The following is a 21,126-nucleotide window of genomic DNA, read 5'->3' as shown; positions in this document are numbered from 1 at the left end:
TTCGTCCATCTCCGCCGCCCTGCTGACGTCACGGCGGTTCATTTCATTTATCCGCCCGGACTGCCGGCCCCTCCAGTCGGGCTGTTGTAGCGGTTCTCTCCGGCTCTGCTCGCTCACTCTCCGGCCTCTTAAGTTGAACAACCGGGGGAAGGGGAAGGAAAAAAAAACCGTTCCGGCCTGTCTGGTACGTACCGCCTTCATCTCTTACCGTCCTCGGACCCGATCTGGGTCGCCTCCGATGCGGCCGGTCGACACCGAGCAGCGTGTCGGAAGAGATGCGCCAAACGGAGGGGGAGCGGCAGGGAGCGGCGGCGGCGTTAGCCGGGGATAAGACACGCAGACCCGGACACGGACTCCCAGACTTGTCTTTAACGTCCCGGTCCGCCAACTCGGTGAAACTGCGACGGTTAACAAAAACAACAACAACAACAACCGAATTATTCGCACATTTCTTTCTTCGTCTCGTTTCCTGTAAAACGTGAAACCGGTCCGTTAGTTCGGAAAGTTTTAACGGTTAACGGCTGCGCGGCTTCAAACACGCGACCGTTAAGATTCACCGGCCGCCTGTATCTCACCTAAAGTCCGGTGGTTGGATGGACCTCCGGGTGGCACACTGCTCTCATTCAGCAGACTTAAACCGAGCCAGATGGGGAAATGGGATGAGAATCACGAGGTCCGCTGACTTCCTGTTTTCATTTACTTACGTTTAAGTTTTTTTTTTTTGTTTGTTTGTTTTTTTTAAGCCTGTTGCTGTCTGCGTCCGGTCTTTGTTTATTATCATGAGCTCACACTGAATGGGACATGTTTCAGATTTCAACAAAACTTCTTCCTGGCTGTGTTCAATGAGCCACATGTCCATGAGGGGTTGGTTGAATCTGCCCAAACCAGCATGTATATCTATACATGAAAGTGAATAATGATGCCTAGTGGGGTGGTAACCAATAGTGACATTATCTGGCATAAATCCGTAAAAGTTAGGACATCAGTGTAATGTCAGAAACGTTTAGAAACGTGAGTTGGCTGTAAATGAAAAATGCAGCTTTCTGGGTTTTTTTTTTTTTTTTTTTAATGCCAATATTACCTTTGCATTAGACGTTTGACATTAGAAACCAACAAAATATCAACATAAGCTGTTGTCCGTTTTGTCAAATTAACCTTTGGCATTAGACTTAAGCTGAAATCTAAACACAACCTGCTATCAACTAAATATCAACGTCTAATGACGGCAGGGTAGCCATCAAGGTGAATCTGTCCCTCAGACCTTGTACTTTAACACACACGTTGGACAGGAATTGGACAAACCATTGCCCGAGAGGTATGTGTGTTTGTCAGAATCTGCACAATATTTGTTATGTTTCCAAAAAGAAATCTTGAGGGTGTAAATAGTACTCCATAACACATACAACGATCTCCACAGCACAGTTTTTATGAAAATGAGTTGAGTCTATTTGAATACCTACAGTCAGATGAGTTCACTTTTCAAGGTGACAAGTCCTCCTTGCTGTTCGTGGTCTTATGACGGTCTTCATACCTGTTTTACTAAAGCGGGTAATTCTTGGAGTGGGACGGTGCCCCCAACCATCATGAGCAAATGTTGGCATTTGTAACTCGACTAATCATTTGAACAGGTATGCATTGATCTCGGTGTTGCATGGACATGTCCACGAGTTGCCAGCCACTGTTGTCTTTGTGTCATCGCACATCAGCTTTTGGGTGAATCTTTGTTAGATTGCAGTTCACAAAGAAAAACTATAGTCGAACAAATGTAGAGTGCGTCCTGTATTTTGATTAATTTAAAATTGATATTGCAAGTGAATGTTTTATGTCAAACTGAGGAAGCCGTTTAAGTCTCTAAAGGCTTTTCCTTTGCTCAGTGGTGTATTTTCATATTAGTCAGATATGGATATCTCCTGAGACGGTTTGTTTTCAAACCTTAAAGTTTAATTGGCTTGTAAACAGTTTCACCTTTGCCAGAGGTGCATTACAGTGCTTTGATCAATTATTCAGAGAAGATGTGCCATCAGGGATCAACTTGTTGCCAGTCTGTCTGACTATAAGCTATGGTAGCTCTTTAACAAACACTTCATCAAAGGCCGCAGAAAGGCCTGTGTCTAAAATTATAGAGTGTTCTGTTTAAGACAAGGACGAGACAAGTGTTTCGTGTTTCAGTCTTGGCTGATCAACTTTCAATGACAACCATGTAGAAGGAATACTGCAGATACTGTTTTGTTTTTTTTTGTTGCGGATTTTTTTTTGTTTGTTTTTTTTGTTTTTTTGTCACAATACTTTTTTCTTTTATTTTTTTTTGTAATCTGTGCACAGAAATATAACAGGACAGTAGCTCCGTGTCTAAAGATAGTTCTTAAGGACAAGATTCAGACATTTTTGGATTACATTTTGTTTTTCCAACACATGGACACACTGGGTTTGTGGACAAGCAGGGGGAAACATGACCCTCAGTGCACTCCTGCCAATGAATGCAGAATTACCTCACTGACGTATGTTAATTCTTGATCCCAGCCAAAAATGTTGTTACCCCTCAGCTGTACTGGTGTCCAGAGCTACAACTCCGTATGTCGCTATACTTTTTAGCATATTATGAAGAAATGTGAATCTTGTGTAGAGTGTAAAACCTGTAAAAGATTTCCCAGAGACCAGAGCCCAAAATACTACAGCTCTCATTAGACATGCTGCTCAAACTGTATAGATATGCAAAACCTTTTGTTTGAATTGTGCTGAATGTTGAACCCATAATTGAACCAAACTCTGATTTTTACTATTATACTCAACCATGTTGAGAGACACCTGATTCGTCTAATTTGTCACAGAGGACTGATGACGGTGTGCACCATAGCTGGGTTGTGAAGGAAGGCACATGCCTTGACTCTACACATTGTCTGGCTCGTATAGTATTCCTATGATAGACTGCAATGCCCATTTAGACAAACTGCAACTTGACACAGATTTTAGCAAAAGTCGTTTAGTGTAACATTTATCTTGTCATCACACTAAAGTTCTTAGAAACACCTAACTTGCGTAGATGCCTGTGATCACTCCCTGATTGCATCTGGACACGCCTGTGGTGAAGTCAAATGAATACAAGAGTTGGTGAGCAGCTGTTGTGCATAGGGCTCTCAGGATCATGAAATTTTAGTTGGCAATCAATTTCCACCCAAATAATCTCGATTAACGATGTCGGTGTCTTTTTCTGATCAGTTTATGCTACTGTAGTGGTATAAGCCTAAACACAGTTAATTAATAAACTTACACCTACAACTAAATCCATAATACTAATGTCAATAGATGCTAATCAAATTGGTCAGATATTAGAAATTAAGCACCTCCAGATAAACAGTTTGTGGTGCAAATTTTCAATTTCAGATTATGTAAAATAATTGTGGTTGGCTCAAATGATCACTATAATGTAATAAAGGTAACAGGCCTAACTGGGCAGTTTTACTGCATTTTATCATTCTACAATAAAACCAGTTTCATATGACTACTTCCTGTTTGCTCCAGCAAATGCATCCCCAGTGTACGTCCATGGTCAGGTGATGTGCATGGGGGGAAAAGAGTTGGCTGCATTCTGTGTCTTATCAAGAAAAAAAATTCAGTCACTAAAGGCTTGCTGTAATGGCTGAACTCAGGACTAGCTGGGTGTAGTGGAGCCAAAATGGTGGAGTACAGGGCAGACTGAAGGCTGAAATGCACTCTTGCACACTGTTGTCATAATGCATCTGAGTCTGGGTTTGTGTTTGTGAAACGATCTAAAAGGTTTTCTTGAGACTCACCAGCAGAACCAAACGAGCTTTATCGTGAAATGGTTGCAGCATGTTGACGAGAATTTTTTTCAAGGTCTTGAATGTGAAAAACCTCAGACCACAAATTTGTTGTGACAAACAGTCAGCAGACCTATGAGGTCAAGAGGTTGTTTAATTGATATCAAAAATCTAATTTTGGTGGCAAATTCATGTTTAAGCAGTCATGGGTTTATTTTTTTGCTTGTTTGTTTGAGTTGGCTGAAAAGCTTTGATTTTAAGTTGACTCCAAGAGTTTCCTCTTGTAGCACGATTAAAGACACGAATTGCATTGAGAAATTAAACGCACAACGATTTAGGAAAAATTACCTTTCATTTGACTGCATGCTAATTACCTACACTTTTAAACTGCATGCACTAAGATGGATGGATGTATGGCTACAGAGATTGATTTATTTACTTCATCCCAAACCTTGTTATCATTAAAATGACACAAAAGGAATTTTTATGCCCCAGTCTGTCAATATGAGAGACAGCATAGTCTAAAACTTCTGGTTTAAACTGTAGCTGTTGTCATAAAATTGGCACCCTTGGCTCCTTACTCCCTTCCCCATTCTTTGAAGGAAGCAGACTGTAGTACTGACTACAAGTGTTGCTCGGCAGCAGTCAGATCTGAGCTCTTAAAAGTGTATGAGCTCGATCTGGCCACTTGGCACGGATGCGATGCAGCAAAAGGTACATCTGCAGCAATGGCCAGAGCCTGAGCAGGCGTCTGTGCAGAGCCACTACAGCAGAGGGGCTGAGGAGCTGTTCCTCGCTTTGTTCCACGGGGCCACAGAGCCCACGCACTGAGGGTGATGCTGTTGTCATAGTAGCACAAAATATTCTATTACTGTCCTCCTTTTTATTTGTATTTCAGGATATTTTTAATTTACTGCTCTATAGGAACAAAAGCAGTGTATGATGGGGGAAGTGTTCACCAGTCTTCAGGCGTGTGGTGAAGTGACATGGCTTCCTTTCAGAAATCTGTCATTCAAACTTGTCATACAAGCTGGTCTGAAGTGAGAACTGAGAAATGTTCACTTCACTTGTTCTTTTTTTTTTTTTTTTTTTCCCCATTTAACCCCTCAAATCCAGCCTTCAGTCTGGTTAGAAATGTGGTCAACAGTGTCCACACTGTATTTGATATGTACTCCCTGGTCTGCTTACATGTAAACCCGAATAACTGGTTTCATTGTAATTACATGAGCAGTGAGGCTGCCAGAACTGGCAAAGTCTGCACGCAGATGGGGTTGCACTTTCAAAATAAAACACATGATTTTTAGCCTATCTAACTTAGAAAAATAAATGCAATAGAAATAATACACTGAGTCTGCTCTTTGTTTCCTGCAGGCTTTCATTCAGGAGCTGTTGAGTTAATGATTAGATGAGTTATCGCCTGAATGGCCAGTTATCAGCAGAATAGTGGGAGTCTAGCTAAAAACAAACATCATTTGAGTGATAAGGCCCCTGTTGTTGCTTGAACTCAAAACTTTTTGCAAATTGAAGAGCTTTATAATATTTAGTACAGACAATGAATGCAGTGATTGCCTTTTTTTATTGAAAAGTGGCTGACACTGTTAAGATTAATCAATTAATTATCAATTCCTTTGAAGTGGATCTTTGTCACTTTAACTTTTCACAATTTTAATCTCTTAGACCAAATTTAAGACACAATTATACTAATCATTTGGGCCTTGTGCCCCCCTCCCCCCGTTCCTGTTTAGGTGGAGTGGTGTTGAGGTGCTCATTGAACAGGACAGTAGAAATCATGGTGAACATCCCAGAATACTATGCAGGGAAGAGTGTGCTGATCACTGGAGCGACGGGCTTCATGGGCAAGGTACAGTAGCAGGCGACTGAGGAATGTAGGCAATAAGACATGACATGAATACTGTCCACCTTTGGCAATAGATATATCAAAAGAAGACACACCAGCACTTGATTCTGTCCTTGATATGTGTAGTTTACATGTTCTCTCTGTGCCTGTGTCCAGAGTACTCTTGTCATAACGGGGATGTCTATTGGACATGTTAACTAGTGATTCTTAATCGAAGATGTGCTAGAATGTAAGCAATGGACTGCCATATAATTAAAATTAGTTTACTTTTCTCTGCCCCTGCAGTGGACAAAAGTAAGTCACAGTTATAAAAGGTGTGCATTTCCAAGCATCAACTAAATAACCAAAAAGAGAAAAGATGGTTTTTGCACTTTTTCCTCTTTGAATGATCCCCGCTCTGACTCATCACTATTAAAGGTCCTGCTGGAGAAGCTGCTGCGATCATGCCCGGAAGTCAAAGTTGTGTATGTGATGGTCAGGTCAAAAGCTGGACAGAGCCCCCAGGAACGCATCACTGACATCATCAACTGCAAGGTCAGACGTTGGCTAAGTGGTTGGGGGAAATTCTTTAGCACCAGTTATGTTTAGGTGCAACTGCAGATGAATGAACATGAAGGGGAGTTGCACTATAACTTGATGAAAGCATGTTACACCACAAATTGATATTAAAGTAAGAGGTACCTCAGAATGTCTCTTTATAGGCAGGACGTGTCCCAGAGGAAATGTTTCTTTGATATTTATGTGTCACACACATTTTTGTGTAATGGGCTGATCCCCATTTCATTGGTCCCCTTTGTACCTAATCTCAGGAAGTAAACAAGGAACTAAAAGTTCCTGTTTGAGCATTAGAAAAGCTATAAAGAACTTCTGATTATACACAAGAAAAGACTATAATTCATCTTGTGCTTGTGTTAACTGTTAATGCGACTCTCGTGAGTAAAATGGAGAAGATATGCAACAGAAGACTGTCAATGCAAGCTCTTATATGATTTCATTTTAACTGAAAATGAATGAAAATGTTGCCTAATAGCTTTATATCTGTTGTTCTCACTGCTTCCTCCCTCATTTAGCCTTGTTTGTTTATCTTCTTAGATTCTTTGCACTCAGCTTTCTTCCACCCATTTAAGCCCATCACTCAAATCTATACCGAAAAATGAAACAAATGGCAGTTTCCTTCAGGGTTTCTCCTTTTCATCTTCACAGTTTGATGTTTGACAGGTGCTGTTTTAACCTCTTCTTGTCGTACTCTCTTCTGCAGTTGTTTAATGGCAAGTGACCGGAGAGTTCTTGGTTGTTTTATAAAAGGGAGCAGATGACTTGAATGGACACTCAGTGCTGTGCTATTTTGTTACTTTGATTAAATAGGGACACATCTTATTCTATATACCCTTAAGATGGTCTACTTTATCTAGGTACTGACTACAGCAGTTTTTTGTCTTTTTTCTTTCTTTTTTTTTTTTCTCTTCTCAATAACAGTGAGGTTTTCCAGACTTCCTGACATGTTCATTATTTATGCTCATACAAAGCCACCCTAGCCTTGTTGTGAAGCATCAGACTGTGACAGAAGTGATTAAATTAATGTTGGATTATTGATAAGCTACTGTTAGACTAAAGACAAACATAGCTTTCTATTCAGACTGGACTAATGTTTAGGTTTCCCTGTTCAGAAGACAAAAGCATCCATATAGTGTCCAGTGCATGATGTAGCCTCAATTCTGATGAAAGGGTCCCTGTCTCTAGCCTTTACAATTTGGAAAGAAGGATGTTGGTGTCCTATTGGCCCACTACACACAACAAAATAGAAAACATAATTTATGCAGACCTAGGTGCAGTTTAGTTTAGAACCCTGAGCCACTTTTACTGACCAAAATGTATACATTTATTAAAAGGCTCATGATTTAAACCTGCACTGACAATTTATAATGTGTTAACTCTGACATATATTTGATGCTCCCCCCTTCAGTTGTTTGAAAGACTGCAAAATGAGCAGCCAGACTCTACAGGGAAGATCATTGCCATCAACAGTGACCTCACACAACCAGAGTTGGATCTGAGCAAAGAGGATCAGACCATCCTGACTGAAAACGTTAACATCGTCTTCCACTGTGCCGCCACCGTCCGCTTTAATGAGCCACTCAAGTGAGTTATTTAGTCATAAGGTGTTGAGTTGATTGATAAGGCTCCACTCTGTTTATTCAGGGGCATTCATTGATTGTTGTGATGTGAATGTTTTAAAATAATGGCTGTTAAATTGGCATGGCACTGAAAGTAGGGTGGTGTTGACATATTGTGGCGATTGTTTGCAATACACAGAGATACTTTACTCCCTCAGCAAAAACCTTTTTTCTGCAGGAAATTTGCATATATTTTTTTTTCTAATCTGTTTGAATTGCTTTTGTTTTCTGAGATGGACTGTGAGATTGTGCTCAGATGTGCTTTCTTCTCTGTGACAGCTTTCCATTTACAAAATAAAACTAAAGGGGACTGTATTTTGGGTTAGCGATTATTTTTATTTACCCCCCCCCCCCCCAAGGGTGAGTATGAGAAAGTCTTCATCAATCTTAATAAAAATAAAGATAAAAATACAATAGAATAAAAATAATCAGCTTTTATTCTTTAATGTCAACAAATCCTGCAAAAAGAAAAAAAACAATGACTGTCTTACTGATGAAGGATTATGTTTCCAAAGCTGGCTTAGGTTTTCCTTTTTTATTTATTTATTTATTTAGGTAATAGTATGGCATTATCATAAAGCCTCACATGAGTGAGTTTCACTGTTTGACAGGTTGATGTTATTCTTCATTATGGAAGAATATGAGTATGGTAGTTTCTCTGAATAACAACGACTTCTAGACTTTGGTAAGAAGTTACTGTGAGCTGTGGCTGTTGTGCATGCTGGAACATGTGCTTCTGTTTGCCTTTCTAATTTGTGAACCTAACATGTTGATGCCAGTTTGTCAAACTCAGAAGGGTCAACACATGTTTCACCTTTAGTTGCAATGATGTAAAAATAAATGGCAGAATTGCAGCCTTCTTTCACCAGGAATGCACACTGGCCTGTTTGCAACAGGTCAATATTGTGTTTCGCTGGCTTGCATTTCATTGTGTTGCAGATTCAAGTCAATTTGTCACCAGATGTAATGTTTACTGTTACGTTAGGACCCAAACTCAAAGTACAGGTGAGGGTAAGAGCATTGAGAGGGTTGCAGGTCATTTGTCATTTGGCAAAGAATTTAATGATGAAATCAGTTTATCTTGAGTGGAACATGACTATTGTTTCATGGTTATTATCCAAGTCTTTGAGACATTTCAGAGCTGGTGATCAACACAGATTAAGATTGATCCCCTGTGGGCCATGACATTTATTCTCCTAATCCTATTGGTGTTGAGGGGCAGTACTGTTTTTTCAGATAATTTACTAAAATCCTAACCCTAATATGAGAGCTTCTTCCCCCTCCAGAGATGCAATGAAGCTGAATGTTCTGGCCACCCAGAAGATGCTAGCGCTGGCCCACAGGATGAAGCACCTTGAGATCTTCATCCACATCTCTACAGCCTATGCCAACTGTGACCGAGAGCTCATTGAAGAAGTCGTCTACCCTCCCCCCATAGACTACCGCAGACTCATTGACACTTTGGAGTAAGCTGATCTGGAAGTTTTCAATGACCATGACTGTACGAACAACAGACTGGTGTTGGTTGTCTCTAGTGGTCTGATTTAGGGAAGTGAGAACCAGTTGTTAATAGATACAGTAGCCTGGGATTGTGGAGGCTGGGTTTTTTTTTTTTTTTTGTTTTCCCCCCCTCTGAATATCTTCAGATTAGTTGATGCATAAAATGGAAGTGGAAATTTACTATCAACAAGACTAATGTCAGTGATAAACTGAGCTTACCAACCTAGCTATGTAGCACTGATGTTGTAAAGGCTGCCAGTCTCAGCTGTCAAGCAAGATTAATAAAGCATTAGAAGCCTGCAGAGTGAGGAGAAATGAATGGAGTGGTTCTAAAGGCTTGTGTGTATGGCAAAGTTAAGCTTTTGAAGGATCTGTATGCATGTGTGTGACAAACAGCTCTGCAGTGTTTGCTTCATAATGCAGACCTACTTTAGGTCAGTATCTTGGTGTTGCACAATGTTTGAGGGGAGTCTCAAGGTGGAAATCTGAGTGTTTTACATGTGTGGTAGTTCAAGGACTGTGAGACTCGTCTGTTTATGAGGTCTTTGCATTTCCTCACTGTCAGATTCCTGGCTAAACTAAATATGGGCAAAGAGGAGGAGTGAGACTGAGACTTGCATTAAGAGTTGCATTCCCTCAATTATGCACAACTTTATCACCAAATTTAACAAAATTTATGACACCTGTACTGAGGGGGTAAACTTTTATACAACTCAAATTTGTGTGTGTGTGTGTGTATACATGTTTTCTGTAGTGAAGATGTAAAGTTATTAAAGATAAGATATCTGCATTTATCCAGTTTAGGCAGGAAATTCCAGAACAAAGAAAATGTTGTTGTTTTTTGTTTTTTTTTTGGCTTACACATGAAGTTGGTAGGAATGGTTGGGAAATGAGTGGATGGAGGTCTGACCTGTAGCAAAGATGACTGCACCCTGGGAATTGTCTGAACTATGTGACTAGTGTAGCTTTGGCTGTCCTTATTTTTTTATTTATCCAACACACAATACAAGCACATTCTCACTATTTGAAACTGGTGCTATAAGAAATGAAGTGATTTTAAAAATTTTGTTTTGTTTGTTCTCTTCAGCTGGATGGATGATGATCTGGTATCTGCACTAACTCCCAAGCTGATAGGAGAGCGTCCCAACACCTACACTTACACCAAAGCCTTGGCAGAGTATCTGGTGCAGCAAGAGGCCGGAGACCTCAACGTAGCAATCGTCAGACCCTCCATAGTTGGAGCCAGCTGGAAAGAACCTTTCCCAGTGAGCCATTCAGGGCATTAGTGTTGCATCAGGTTTATTTATTTTAAACCTTGAACCAAGGAAAGAAACACTGTTGGATAGAAATCATTTACTGTACCCTACAGGGATTATAGTTGTTGTAGCGGGAAACATTGAGGCATAAGGTCTCTTTCAGCATTTGTCCTTGTTTCAGAACAGTAGAGTTGTTTTATAGATTAAAAGTGTTAGAGGAAGGAGTGGACTTCCTTAGAAAAGGGTCATGTTTAAAAAGTGTGTATATTTTAATGCTGCTATCCTTTAGTGCAGGGTAAGAAAATGGAGATCAGTATAGAAGATGTACATGAACAGGCAGTATCCAGATGAACTCTCTAACAGCAGCAGTGCTGCTGAACGTCCCCTTATCAGCACAGATCAGACTGATCTGAGTGAACAACTCTTCATTGCTGCCAACACCCGGGTCTTCTGGGCTGTTGAGCAGCAAACATGATGATGGTTGGATTTGGAATGTGGAATAAAGAAGCTCTGAACACTTTTGTAGCTGTAGGAAACAGGCATTGTGGGATTTCTTTTTCTTTTTTTTTTTTTTTCTAATGTTTTTCTTTTAGGAAAGTTTGAGATGTTCAATGACGCATGTAAAAATGAAAATAGAGCTTTCTCCCTCTAAAATCTCTCTCTCATAAATTGAGACCCAGACAATTGGAGTCTTGTTAGGAGTACGAAAATGTGAGCATCCTCGATCCTTAATTGTCCTCACAAAGATAGAGTTGTGTGTTGGTCTTCAATCTGATTCTTGCATCTGGCAAGTCCTAACCAGCTAATATTTGTCAGGATTTAGTCACATATCAAGAGGACAGTTTTGTTTTGTTTTGTTTTTTTTTTTTTATTATTCCTTTTATCAAGATAAACAACATTTTGTTTCTCAATGAATCAGCAACCTATTTCACTGTGTATGTTGCTTTCCTCTGTCTGCTCTTGCAGGGTTGGATTGATAACTTCAATGGTCCAAGTGGAATATTCATCGCAGTAAGTACAGGGTAGTTTAGGTGGCAAAGCATAGGTCGTGTGTGTGTGTGTGTGTGGGCAGGGGAGCAGTGGTATGTCGTCCATGGTGTTTTCACTCACTGATAAAAATGTATATTCGTTTTGTCACACTGTCTGAATCATTTGTGCCTCCCCCTCTGAAGGCTGGTAAGGGGATTCTACGCACGATGAGAGCATCAAATGACGCTGTGGCTGATCTGGTGCCTGTGGACGTGGTCATCAATGCCACGCTGGCAGCAGCTTGGTACTCTGGATCACAAACATGCAGGCAGGTCTTAAATGTTGTCATATAAACACCCTGTGCACTTTAATTATTGCATCTTTGAGCATGATTTCAAAATGTTTCTCTGGCATCTCTTGGGAGATAAAATGATTACTGTAATTCATTAAAATAGCTAATTTACTTGTGTATTTTTACAGGCCCAAAAACATACTGGTGTACAACTGCACAACTGGAGGGATCAACCCATTTCACTGGGGTGAAGTTGGTATGGTATCTTCACCTTACCTAAACAATCTATAGAAGTGTCTAAAACTGGGACTTTAAATTCAAAAATCAAATTTCCTCATTTGTCCCACTGTGGAGAAATTTCAAATGTTGTGTGCAGTGACATAACCTGTTATGTGATCCACTGCTTTACACACACAAACTAGGAGCTCAGGTCCATGATTTCCTCATGAATTATGTTTTACAGCTCCAAGACCCAAGTTCCAAGACCCTTTATTTGACCACAACAAAATGTAAAATACATTTTACAGCAGATGCTATGAACATTAACAGCCATTTTGAAATATGTATTGACCCAAAAGGACCAGACGCTTCAACATGTCATGAAAAACAAAAGATGTGTTTGAACTCCTTTATTGCTCATTGATGTGTTGAACAACCCTCTGTTTCTTAGAGTACCATGTAATATCCACATTCAAGAGGAACCCCCTTGAGCAGGCCGTCCGTCGGCCCAATGTTAATCTCACATCCAATCACCTAATCAATCAGTACTGGATCGCTGTGAGCCACAAAGCTCCGGCCTTCCTCTATGATCTGTACCTCAGGCTGATTGGACGAGAGCCCAGGTAACCTCATCGTCGCCGACTTCGATGCGCTGTACCTCTGCTCCGTTTCGCTAACCCCGCCTTCCCACCCCTCCATATATGTACACATACACACACATCTCTGCTGCTTTACTCCTGTCACTTTTCTTATAGTGTAGAAGGCAAAGGTTGTAGCTGTGACACTAATGAAGATGCTTATGTACGGTTTTGCTGGGAGTTGAAGAATGTATAACCCTGCTGGGCATTACAGATGGGTTCTGCACTCTTTACATCTTGCCACTGCAATGTTGTGTTTTCAGTTAGCTTCTCAAAACGCCAGTGTGAATGTCATCTCAGTCCAGCTGGTAAATGGACTAAGGTGAGCTTCAGTCTGAGGATGCCTGTGGGAACCCAACCCAGGTCTTAGCCCCCTTCTTCGAAAAAACAACAACCACAGCAACAAAAGAACCTTAAGCAAAAAAGTCCAGATCCAGCAGATGTCATGGTGATAATGACAGGGCCTGCATTTTATCTAGCAACAATGCGAGGTGAAAACGCACATCCTTTTTCACCTGGTCCTCTCTCTGTCCTCCTTGTCCTGTCATGTGTATCTCTCTCCAACAGAGTACTGTATAAACATGACCTTCAAGACCAATCCCTTAGAGCAGGCCTTCAGAAGGCCCAATGTCAATCTGCGCTCCAACCCCTTTACTAATCAATACTGGACCGCTGTCAGCCACACGCTGCCAGCCCTGCTCTATGATGGCTATCTCAGGTTGACAGGCCGCAAGCCCTGGTAAGGTTGCATTTTCTCATGCTCGCTGTCAGCCCCAACCTTTCCCACGTTCCCACACCACCACCCTCACCCTCTGTTGTTTTTCCTTTTTTTTTGTTTGCGTTTTACCAACCAGTTGTGTGCAGTGGTGGGAACAAATGAAAGTTATGAAACAAAAGTTTTGTGTTTGTCATTTGGACATGACGGTCTCATGACAACACAGTTTGGTTTCTATAGGAGCCTTGCCCAGTTGTTTGAAGATTTTTCTTCTTGCAAACAAGCCATGCAGTGTGACCATGACATGCATTATCATCACCCCAATCCTCACTCAATCATGGAAAATCTTGAGGCACCATGGCAATTTGGTCAGTCTAGAAAAGTTGAGTTTATTTTCAGTAGGACATAAACTGCCCTTGGATAATTCCTGTTGCATGTGGGTTGATTGACATTCAGATTTATGCATCCTTATCACTATTTTCACCTTCATTCTCCCGAGTCAGAGGTATTTCAGACATTTAAGCGCTTTGATAGTGCACGGTATATTTGACCAAGTTGCATGTTAAGATGTCTGAAATGACTTTGGCTCGGTAACTAGCTTGATCCTAATTGGGTATGTCACCAGCTTTATGTGATTGCACTGCTGCCTTTATGTGCTGATCCTTCATGCATGCTTGACCAGTTTTCTGAATCATTCACCTTCACAGGAGGAATCTGAGTCATCTCCATCTGCCTCAATTCAATTTCAAATGTTTAAATGACAGCGTTTCATTCAAATTATGACAAACCTGTCTTTGGAGCCAATTTTAATTAATATATATATATATATGGTTAATATGGTTTTCACCCATATGGTTCAGACACAGTGCAAGGTGAAGACTCAGATGCCCTAATAAAATGCTAACACCCGATCTTGCATTCTCACCCAAACACTTAAACATGATTTATGATCAACTGAATCAGAACTGACAGAAATCAAGTATTATTAATTGTATTGACTTGTGTTGGCAGGAGGACGGTTAGATAAAACCTGGGAAGTTTTATTTTATTAATTAAGCATGTATTTTACCAGCCAATACATGAAAACAAATTTGCAATGACGCCCTTGTGAGTCAGAAAATACCTGTAGGGGAGAATAAGAGGAGTAGACCGATGAGTTATTTTTGGTAAACACTCAGTCTGCCCTAAACCTGCTTTGTGGGTCCATTTGTCCTCCTGGTTTGCACACAGTTCAAATCCATTTATTCTTCAATTGATTTGCTGAGTCACTATCTCCAGTAGAGAAATCCTCACAATCATTGTCAAATTCTAAAGTAAATTTTCCTATAATTTTAAAATTTCTGAAGGTTGTCAGTTCAACGCAAGAGTTTGAGTTGTTTGTGTACACAGTTGGCCCATTTTGTCCTGCCCCCCGTCTGTCCATCCTGTCTGCTTCTTTACCACAAACTTCTTTCTGCCACTTCTACTGAATCATCCTTCTTCTACTTGTCAATCATCTTCTTGATCCTTTTTCATCGTCCTCCACCTTCCTCCTCACTTCCCTCACTCAATTACCTAAGGATGATGAAGACGATCACTCGCCTCCACAAAGCCATGATGGTCCTGGAGTATTTCACCAGTCACTCCTGGGCATGGAACACCGACAACGTGGCCATGCTGATGTCACAGATGAGCCCCGAGGACAAGAAGGTGGGGACACATTATGTGGAAATTAATTCTGCCTCACGTCGTTCACACTCTGTCCCTCTGTTGTCCATTTCAACACTCTCAACACACATCAGCCATCCTCACATTGAGCTGGCAGCCAGATTAGTCACTGCATTAATGTCTGTAGTGAACTGGGTACAACAGTGAGCCATTCATTCACTGCTGATGTCAGTTTGTAGTGAAAGGGGGTGTTGTTCAGTAACTGTCTGAAAAAGGCTGAAATTGTTGAGCATGTAAAACATTAAACTGCTCGTCTCTCTAATACTCAACACTCACATTTGGTCTGCACACACATTTCCATCAAGAGAACCAGTTCTGCACATTCAGTCAAAGTAGTCCTTGACATTTGGCCAATAACTTAAAGCGGACCTGAAAATCAGCAATAAAAGACTTCAAGAAAAACAGACTGAAGCTCTTGGAAGCTTGAGGTCTAAAGGCTAAATTAGGGGTGTGTACTGGGTGTACATGCAAAGGTTTAGCACATTAACATTGTTGTGTAGCATCACAGGCCTGCTGGCACAGCAGTTGTATTTTGTATTTGTTTTTAATTTCTGATTAACCTCTGAAGGTTATTTTATTCACATAGTAAACTATTAAATGTATACAAAAACATCTTCAGAGAAGATAATATCTATGTGAAGCCTCTGGACGTTGCACTGACTGATTTTTCTTCCTGCAGGTGTTTAACTTTGATGTGCGCCAGCTGCACTGGGCAGAGTACATGGAGAATTACTGCATGGGCACCAAAAAATACGTCCTGAATGAAGAGCTGTCAGGCCTGCCTGCTGCACGCAAGCACCTCAACAAGTAGGAATACTTCAAATGTGACTGTACCAGCACACGTAGACTCGTAGCTCTGACAGACAGCTGGTCTGTAGGAAGTAGAGTTTTTACATCTAGGTCACTATAGATAAATCTCTGCATTAGCGCTCCTATCTAGACTTTCAACTGTTCCAGCTCATCCTTCCATTAAGCACTTGCATCTTCTACATTTGTCAGGGATGTGAGTTTCGTCCTGCCAAACTTTTCCCAGTGGAGAGTGCATTTACGGTGGCAGTAATCCTCTGGACTTAAACGAAGCTGTAAATAATTCTGGAAAATGGATTACTTAATGCATGTTGGTATTAAAAGAGACTGACATGATCTGTATGTTATCTTTCTCTCTTTAACACCCACGTTTTGCGTACGTGTTTTCCAGGCTGAGGAACATCCGTTACACCTTCAACACCATCCTGGTGGTGCTCATCTGGCGCGTGTTCATTGCTCGATCCCAGATGGCCAGAAACATCTGGTACTTTGTGGTGAGCCTCTGCTACAAATTCCTCTCCTACTTCAGAGCTTCCTCCACCATGAGATAATGGGCCAGTGAGACTGTGGCAGATGGTGAGGTGGAGCGAAGGAACGAACACTGGCTTTGGATGACAAAAGGAACTGGAGCTCAAAGCCCTTGAAGTGGTACCACACCGTCTGCCCTCACACTCAACGATGAACGGCAGAATTTAAACACCGTGGAGCCCGAGTTACTGGAGGAACCACTGAATGTCGCATAACTTGAATCTTTCTAATCTGATTGCTAGCATGCCACGCAGGAGACGCTCAGACTAACAGCACCTGGATTAACTAAAGAATCAGGACCACTGCCCTGATTCTGCTCATTTCTACTCATTCCAGTTTCTCCCTGGTGCCAGCTTTACTCCAGAGCACATGCTCCATCTTGTCTGTCTGCTCACCTGGCTGCCTGCCGGAAAAACAAAGCTATGCATTGGTTGATGCTCTGCTGCAAAAAAAAAAAAAAAAAAAAAATCTTCAGCTGGTTTTCTTTCAGTCCGGGCTTCATCTCCTGTACTCTTGTCTTCTTTTTTTTTTTTTTTTTTTTTTCTGTAAATGGAGTCTGTTACAAAAAACCCAACTTCTGCTTCTGTATAGGTCACATTACTGTCTGAAAATGCAACTCAGTTCTTTTTGTATTTGTTTGTTCTCCGGGAAGACACCAAAAGTACGCATTTTGAATGATTCTGGCCAAAGGATCATTCTTTAAGATCTCGTCTTGTCCTCCAAACCGCCGATCCCCAAGACCAAAGCCATTTCCACCAATGATGTTGGCAGCTCTGACAGCTTTTTGTTTTTAAAAAAAGAAAGAAAAGCTGATGACGTTCAGGGGTTTGGGCACTCACTCATCCTGACCCTTCTCTCTTCAAGAATTGTCATTAGCTGCCTTCCCATCCGGCTGCTTGGCAAAAACACTCCAATCTTGCGCTCCTGCGTGTCCCTTTTGGACAGCAGTGGCTGCTTCCCTGGTTCTGACCAAGCACAATGTAGATCATAATACGCCGGCTTCAGCCAGTGCCTCCAGATTCTTCTTGCTTCAGCAGATCTTGCAAATCAGGCTGCTCATTCTACAACTTTCTTTTTTGTCGTGTCTTTAAATCACTTGAGACAATCATGAAGTTTTTTGCCAAAACACCTCTCAGCTAACTGACTCGTAGCTCAGAGCAGGATGGAGCTGAGAGGAGAAATAGTCTGTTTAACTTGCTTTTCTCTTGCATGTCCATACATTTTTGGGTCAGACCCAGTGTTGGTTTATTGTGTAGGTGATGACTCCAGGTCATTTTTGTCTGTGTGTGTTAAAGTAACTCTTATCATTACATATCATGTCAGTCCCTGCCTGTACCGTTAAACAGGAGCTGTCATTTGTCCTCATGCTGATTGAAACTTCATTCAGTTGCCTTTATCATTCATACTTGCCTTTCAGACCATGAATAGTTACTGACTGGAAACCCGAGTTAATATTCTCGCATAATATATTTGAGTTTTTATTGGTGTCGCACCTTGATGCCGTCTTCAGCCGCCACCTTCCAACAGCAGAAAGCCGACTGTGGCTGTGTGCTGATCTTTGGTTGTGCTTGCATGTGTCCTCTGTTTTGTTTTTTGTTTTTTTTTAAACCAAGGATTGTGTTAAAAGTGGGAGGGGGTGACAATTAGAAAGCCTTGTGCAGGTGAAAATCGTGCCTGGACTTTTTATCGACACTAACAATGTGAAGAAAAACACCATCAGATCTTTGTTTTCTAATTATTTTGTGTACAGCTCTATTTAGACAGATTTCAAAATATGGCATTGTATTTTTGTGCTGATAACATTGCGTGGCTAACTGAACCAACTTCAGCTGCTGTAAATAAAACTTTAAAAAAAAAGGTAAATATGTAAAGATAAGTGCAGTACCTTCAGAGCTGAATTTAACTGATGCTATAAATATACATGTACCTTTTTTTTTTTTTTTTCCCCCCTCCTCTATCTCTCTCTCTGTCTGAATGTAGGCGAATAACTCAGCCTTACTTTGTTTGCGCAGCTGTAATCTTCCTCTGACTCCTGGGAGAGAAAAAAATAACAATGTTATGATTGCTTCTGTTTGATATCAAGCAAATGTTTATTCGTCAGAGGGATGTGTAACTCAGCTTCCTTGTGACAGTGTGAGTGTAGATCAGTTCTGTGGGGGTGAATGCTTGTTATGTTCATGTGTGGTGTGCCGATGGGAGGGGCAGGTGTTAATTCAGGCTTTTCTTCAAGCCTGTTCTTGTGATGTGAGTGACGTGGCTGAACGGGTCCTTTTCATGTGAGGAACTACTGAATCTACCAGTGACTCCAACACTTACAATCAATTCTGCTGGGAATAAATCCTAAATAGTCACATCGGTCCTTTTTACATTAATAATTCTGTTTACCTAAAAACATCAGATTTCTATGTGATATTTGGATTTTCACCAATATACATAATACAAAATGAAAGGAAAGTTTTTGGAAATACAGATTTAATAAAATGAGAGGTTTCTTCCAGTAAAAATGATGCCACACCTAGCAGCTGGCTAGCTCAGCACAAAGACTGGAAAAGGGGTGGCAGGGTATTTAAGAGCAAACAATGCAGCTGTAAGTACGTGCAAAACTCATTTACAAACTTCTCTGTGACAAGTTGTGACACATTTGCATTCAGTGCAGATAAAAAGTTTTCCTTCAGAGGTGCTGAGGTGGACGGTTGTTGTTTCTGTAGGGACAGACCTGTTTCCAGTCTATTTGCTCAGCTGAACAGAACAGACATCATCTAACTCTCTTTAGAAGCATCTCGCAGACTGAATTAATAATTGAACACTCCAAAACCTTTTGATTTTGCTTTGCAGGACTTGGTAGGTGAACTCTGATCAGATTTTAATGACGCACTGTGGCCTGGACTTTTGGTCCAGATTAGTCCTGCTCACTATAAATCCAAGAGAGCACAAACTGATTAAATCCAGGTAGAAATAACCAGGTTCCCCCCTTTTGGCAGAACGTGCTGTGCTGATGTAGAAACCTGTGTCTCAGTTATTTAAATTAAAAAAAACAAAAGAAAAAGCTGTGTGAGAAAATTGGCTGTAAATGGAAATCAAACTGGTTCATGTGAATAATGGATAAATTTCCGTTCTCCCCTTCAGACTTTTTTTTTTTTTTTTTAACTAAATGCTTTTTGTTATAGTTATTTAAAAAAATATTTTTCTTGCTTTAATTGTGTGTTTAATGCACTGTTGTTTTCATGAAGTCAAAATGTTTTTTTTCTAGTGGGGGGTGTTTGATGGCCTGTGTTTGTCACGTACAACAAAGGAGTGGTATCTTTTTCCTACTTCCTGCTGAGCCTGACGTTGTGATTGACAGTGTCGACTATTTGGGAAACGTGCGGTTGTCGCTCTCACTTTGAGGCCATGATGTTGAGGAACCAGGTGTTCTGGCCACATGTGTAAAAAAAAACAAAACAACAAAAAAAAAAAAAAAAACAAACTCCAAAAACAATAACTCAATGGTGCCTTTTGTTTGTAAACCAAAAAGAAGGAATAAACATTTAATCCCCTCCTGCTGCAGAAGTTTGACTTCTTTTGAATCTGATCTGTCCAGCTGACCTGCTTCCTGCAGAGCGTAACGGATCTGTGCCACCACTCCACGCTCTGTATCAGACAGCCACATTAAAGCGGAGCCTGCTGAACAGCTCCATTACCATTTAATGCCGCCGTTCAGCATTGAATGGAAGGAGCGCCCTGTCCTCGTTTTGGATGGCTCAGTTTTGACTTCCTGAAACAGCTGGAAGGAAAATGATAAGATTTTATCATCATCGCCATTCAGTCTGTCTTCACATTCAGCATCTAAAACCTGATTTTTGTCCTTATCAGATAAAACCTGCTGAGGGTTGAACCCATCCAGGGACGGTTAACAGGATTGTGTCCAATCTGTTGCCCTCACTTGACTCTGGTTGCTAAGTGAAATGACGCTGGAGATTGTGTCTGGATCTTGTTTCACACTGGAGGGTTTTTTGTGAAGAGGGTTGAATTGTCGAAGCTCATTCTTCATAAAGCTCTTCCTTCTGTCATAGTTCAAATGTTATTTTTGGTAAAAGCTGGAAACATTAAGGATTAAGGAAACTGGAGTTGTTCCGTTCAAAAAAGGATGACAATCAAAAGCATTAAAATGTTTTATTTTATTTATTTATTTTTATTTTCCCTTGCTAGGGAATCGTCAATTTGTCCTGAAACAGAAAAACGACGACCTGCTTGAAAGATTTAACAGCTGGCTGTTTGTTTCATGGGCCATTAGACACTGAACAGAGTCCTACAGCGACGGGAGCTCTCCCTGAAACACCTGGCAACAGCCGCATGGCAACTGTGGCTCAGCAACCCCGCCGTTCACCCCCAGAGGGGCCGGGGCCGCTGGGCTGCACAAACAGGAACCAGGGGGCTTAGGGGGCTTAATGTGGGAGAAAACACGATGTCACCGAACATCTGTACCGTTCACACGTTAATCAGGCAGACAGGTTTACAGCTCTGATCTGACCAGGCCTCCGTATACCTGCTCCGGTTGTCTCATATTTCAACCGTCCCTCCACCTTCCTCATCCTCACCCAACCATCCCTTCATCCCTTCCTACTCCATCCAGTCTGTTCTTCTCCTTCAAGTGTCCAGCTCAGACAGACCAGATCTGATCCGAAATATTCCTAAATGACACATT

The 21,126-nt window shown here is 41.1% G+C and overlaps 1 protein-coding gene across 1 annotated transcript; it reads left to right on the top strand.

Annotated features, from left to right (window-relative positions):
* Positions 1-36: 36 nt before the first annotated feature.
* On the top strand, positions 37-19,917 carry far1 (fatty acyl CoA reductase 1). Its single transcript, XM_029523736.1, has 13 exons — positions 37-184; positions 5,525-5,640; positions 6,055-6,171; positions 7,601-7,776; positions 9,098-9,277; positions 10,399-10,576; positions 11,534-11,578; positions 11,740-11,864; positions 12,017-12,084; positions 12,499-12,670; positions 14,960-15,089; positions 15,787-15,914; positions 16,306-19,917. The coding sequence occupies exons 2-13, from the start codon at positions 5,569-5,571 to the stop codon at positions 16,463-16,465; spliced, it is 1,551 nt and encodes a 516-aa protein (XP_029379596.1). The 5' UTR covers positions 37-184; positions 5,525-5,568; the 3' UTR covers positions 16,466-19,917.
* The last annotated feature ends 1,209 nt before the right edge of the window (positions 19,918-21,126 follow it).

Source organism: Echeneis naucrates, chromosome 16 (assembly GCF_900963305.1).
Source record: "Echeneis naucrates chromosome 16, fEcheNa1.1, whole genome shotgun sequence".
Taxonomy (NCBI): Eukaryota; Metazoa; Chordata; class Actinopteri; order Carangiformes; family Echeneidae; genus Echeneis; species Echeneis naucrates.
This window is presented reverse-complemented; position numbering and strand designations above follow the sequence as displayed.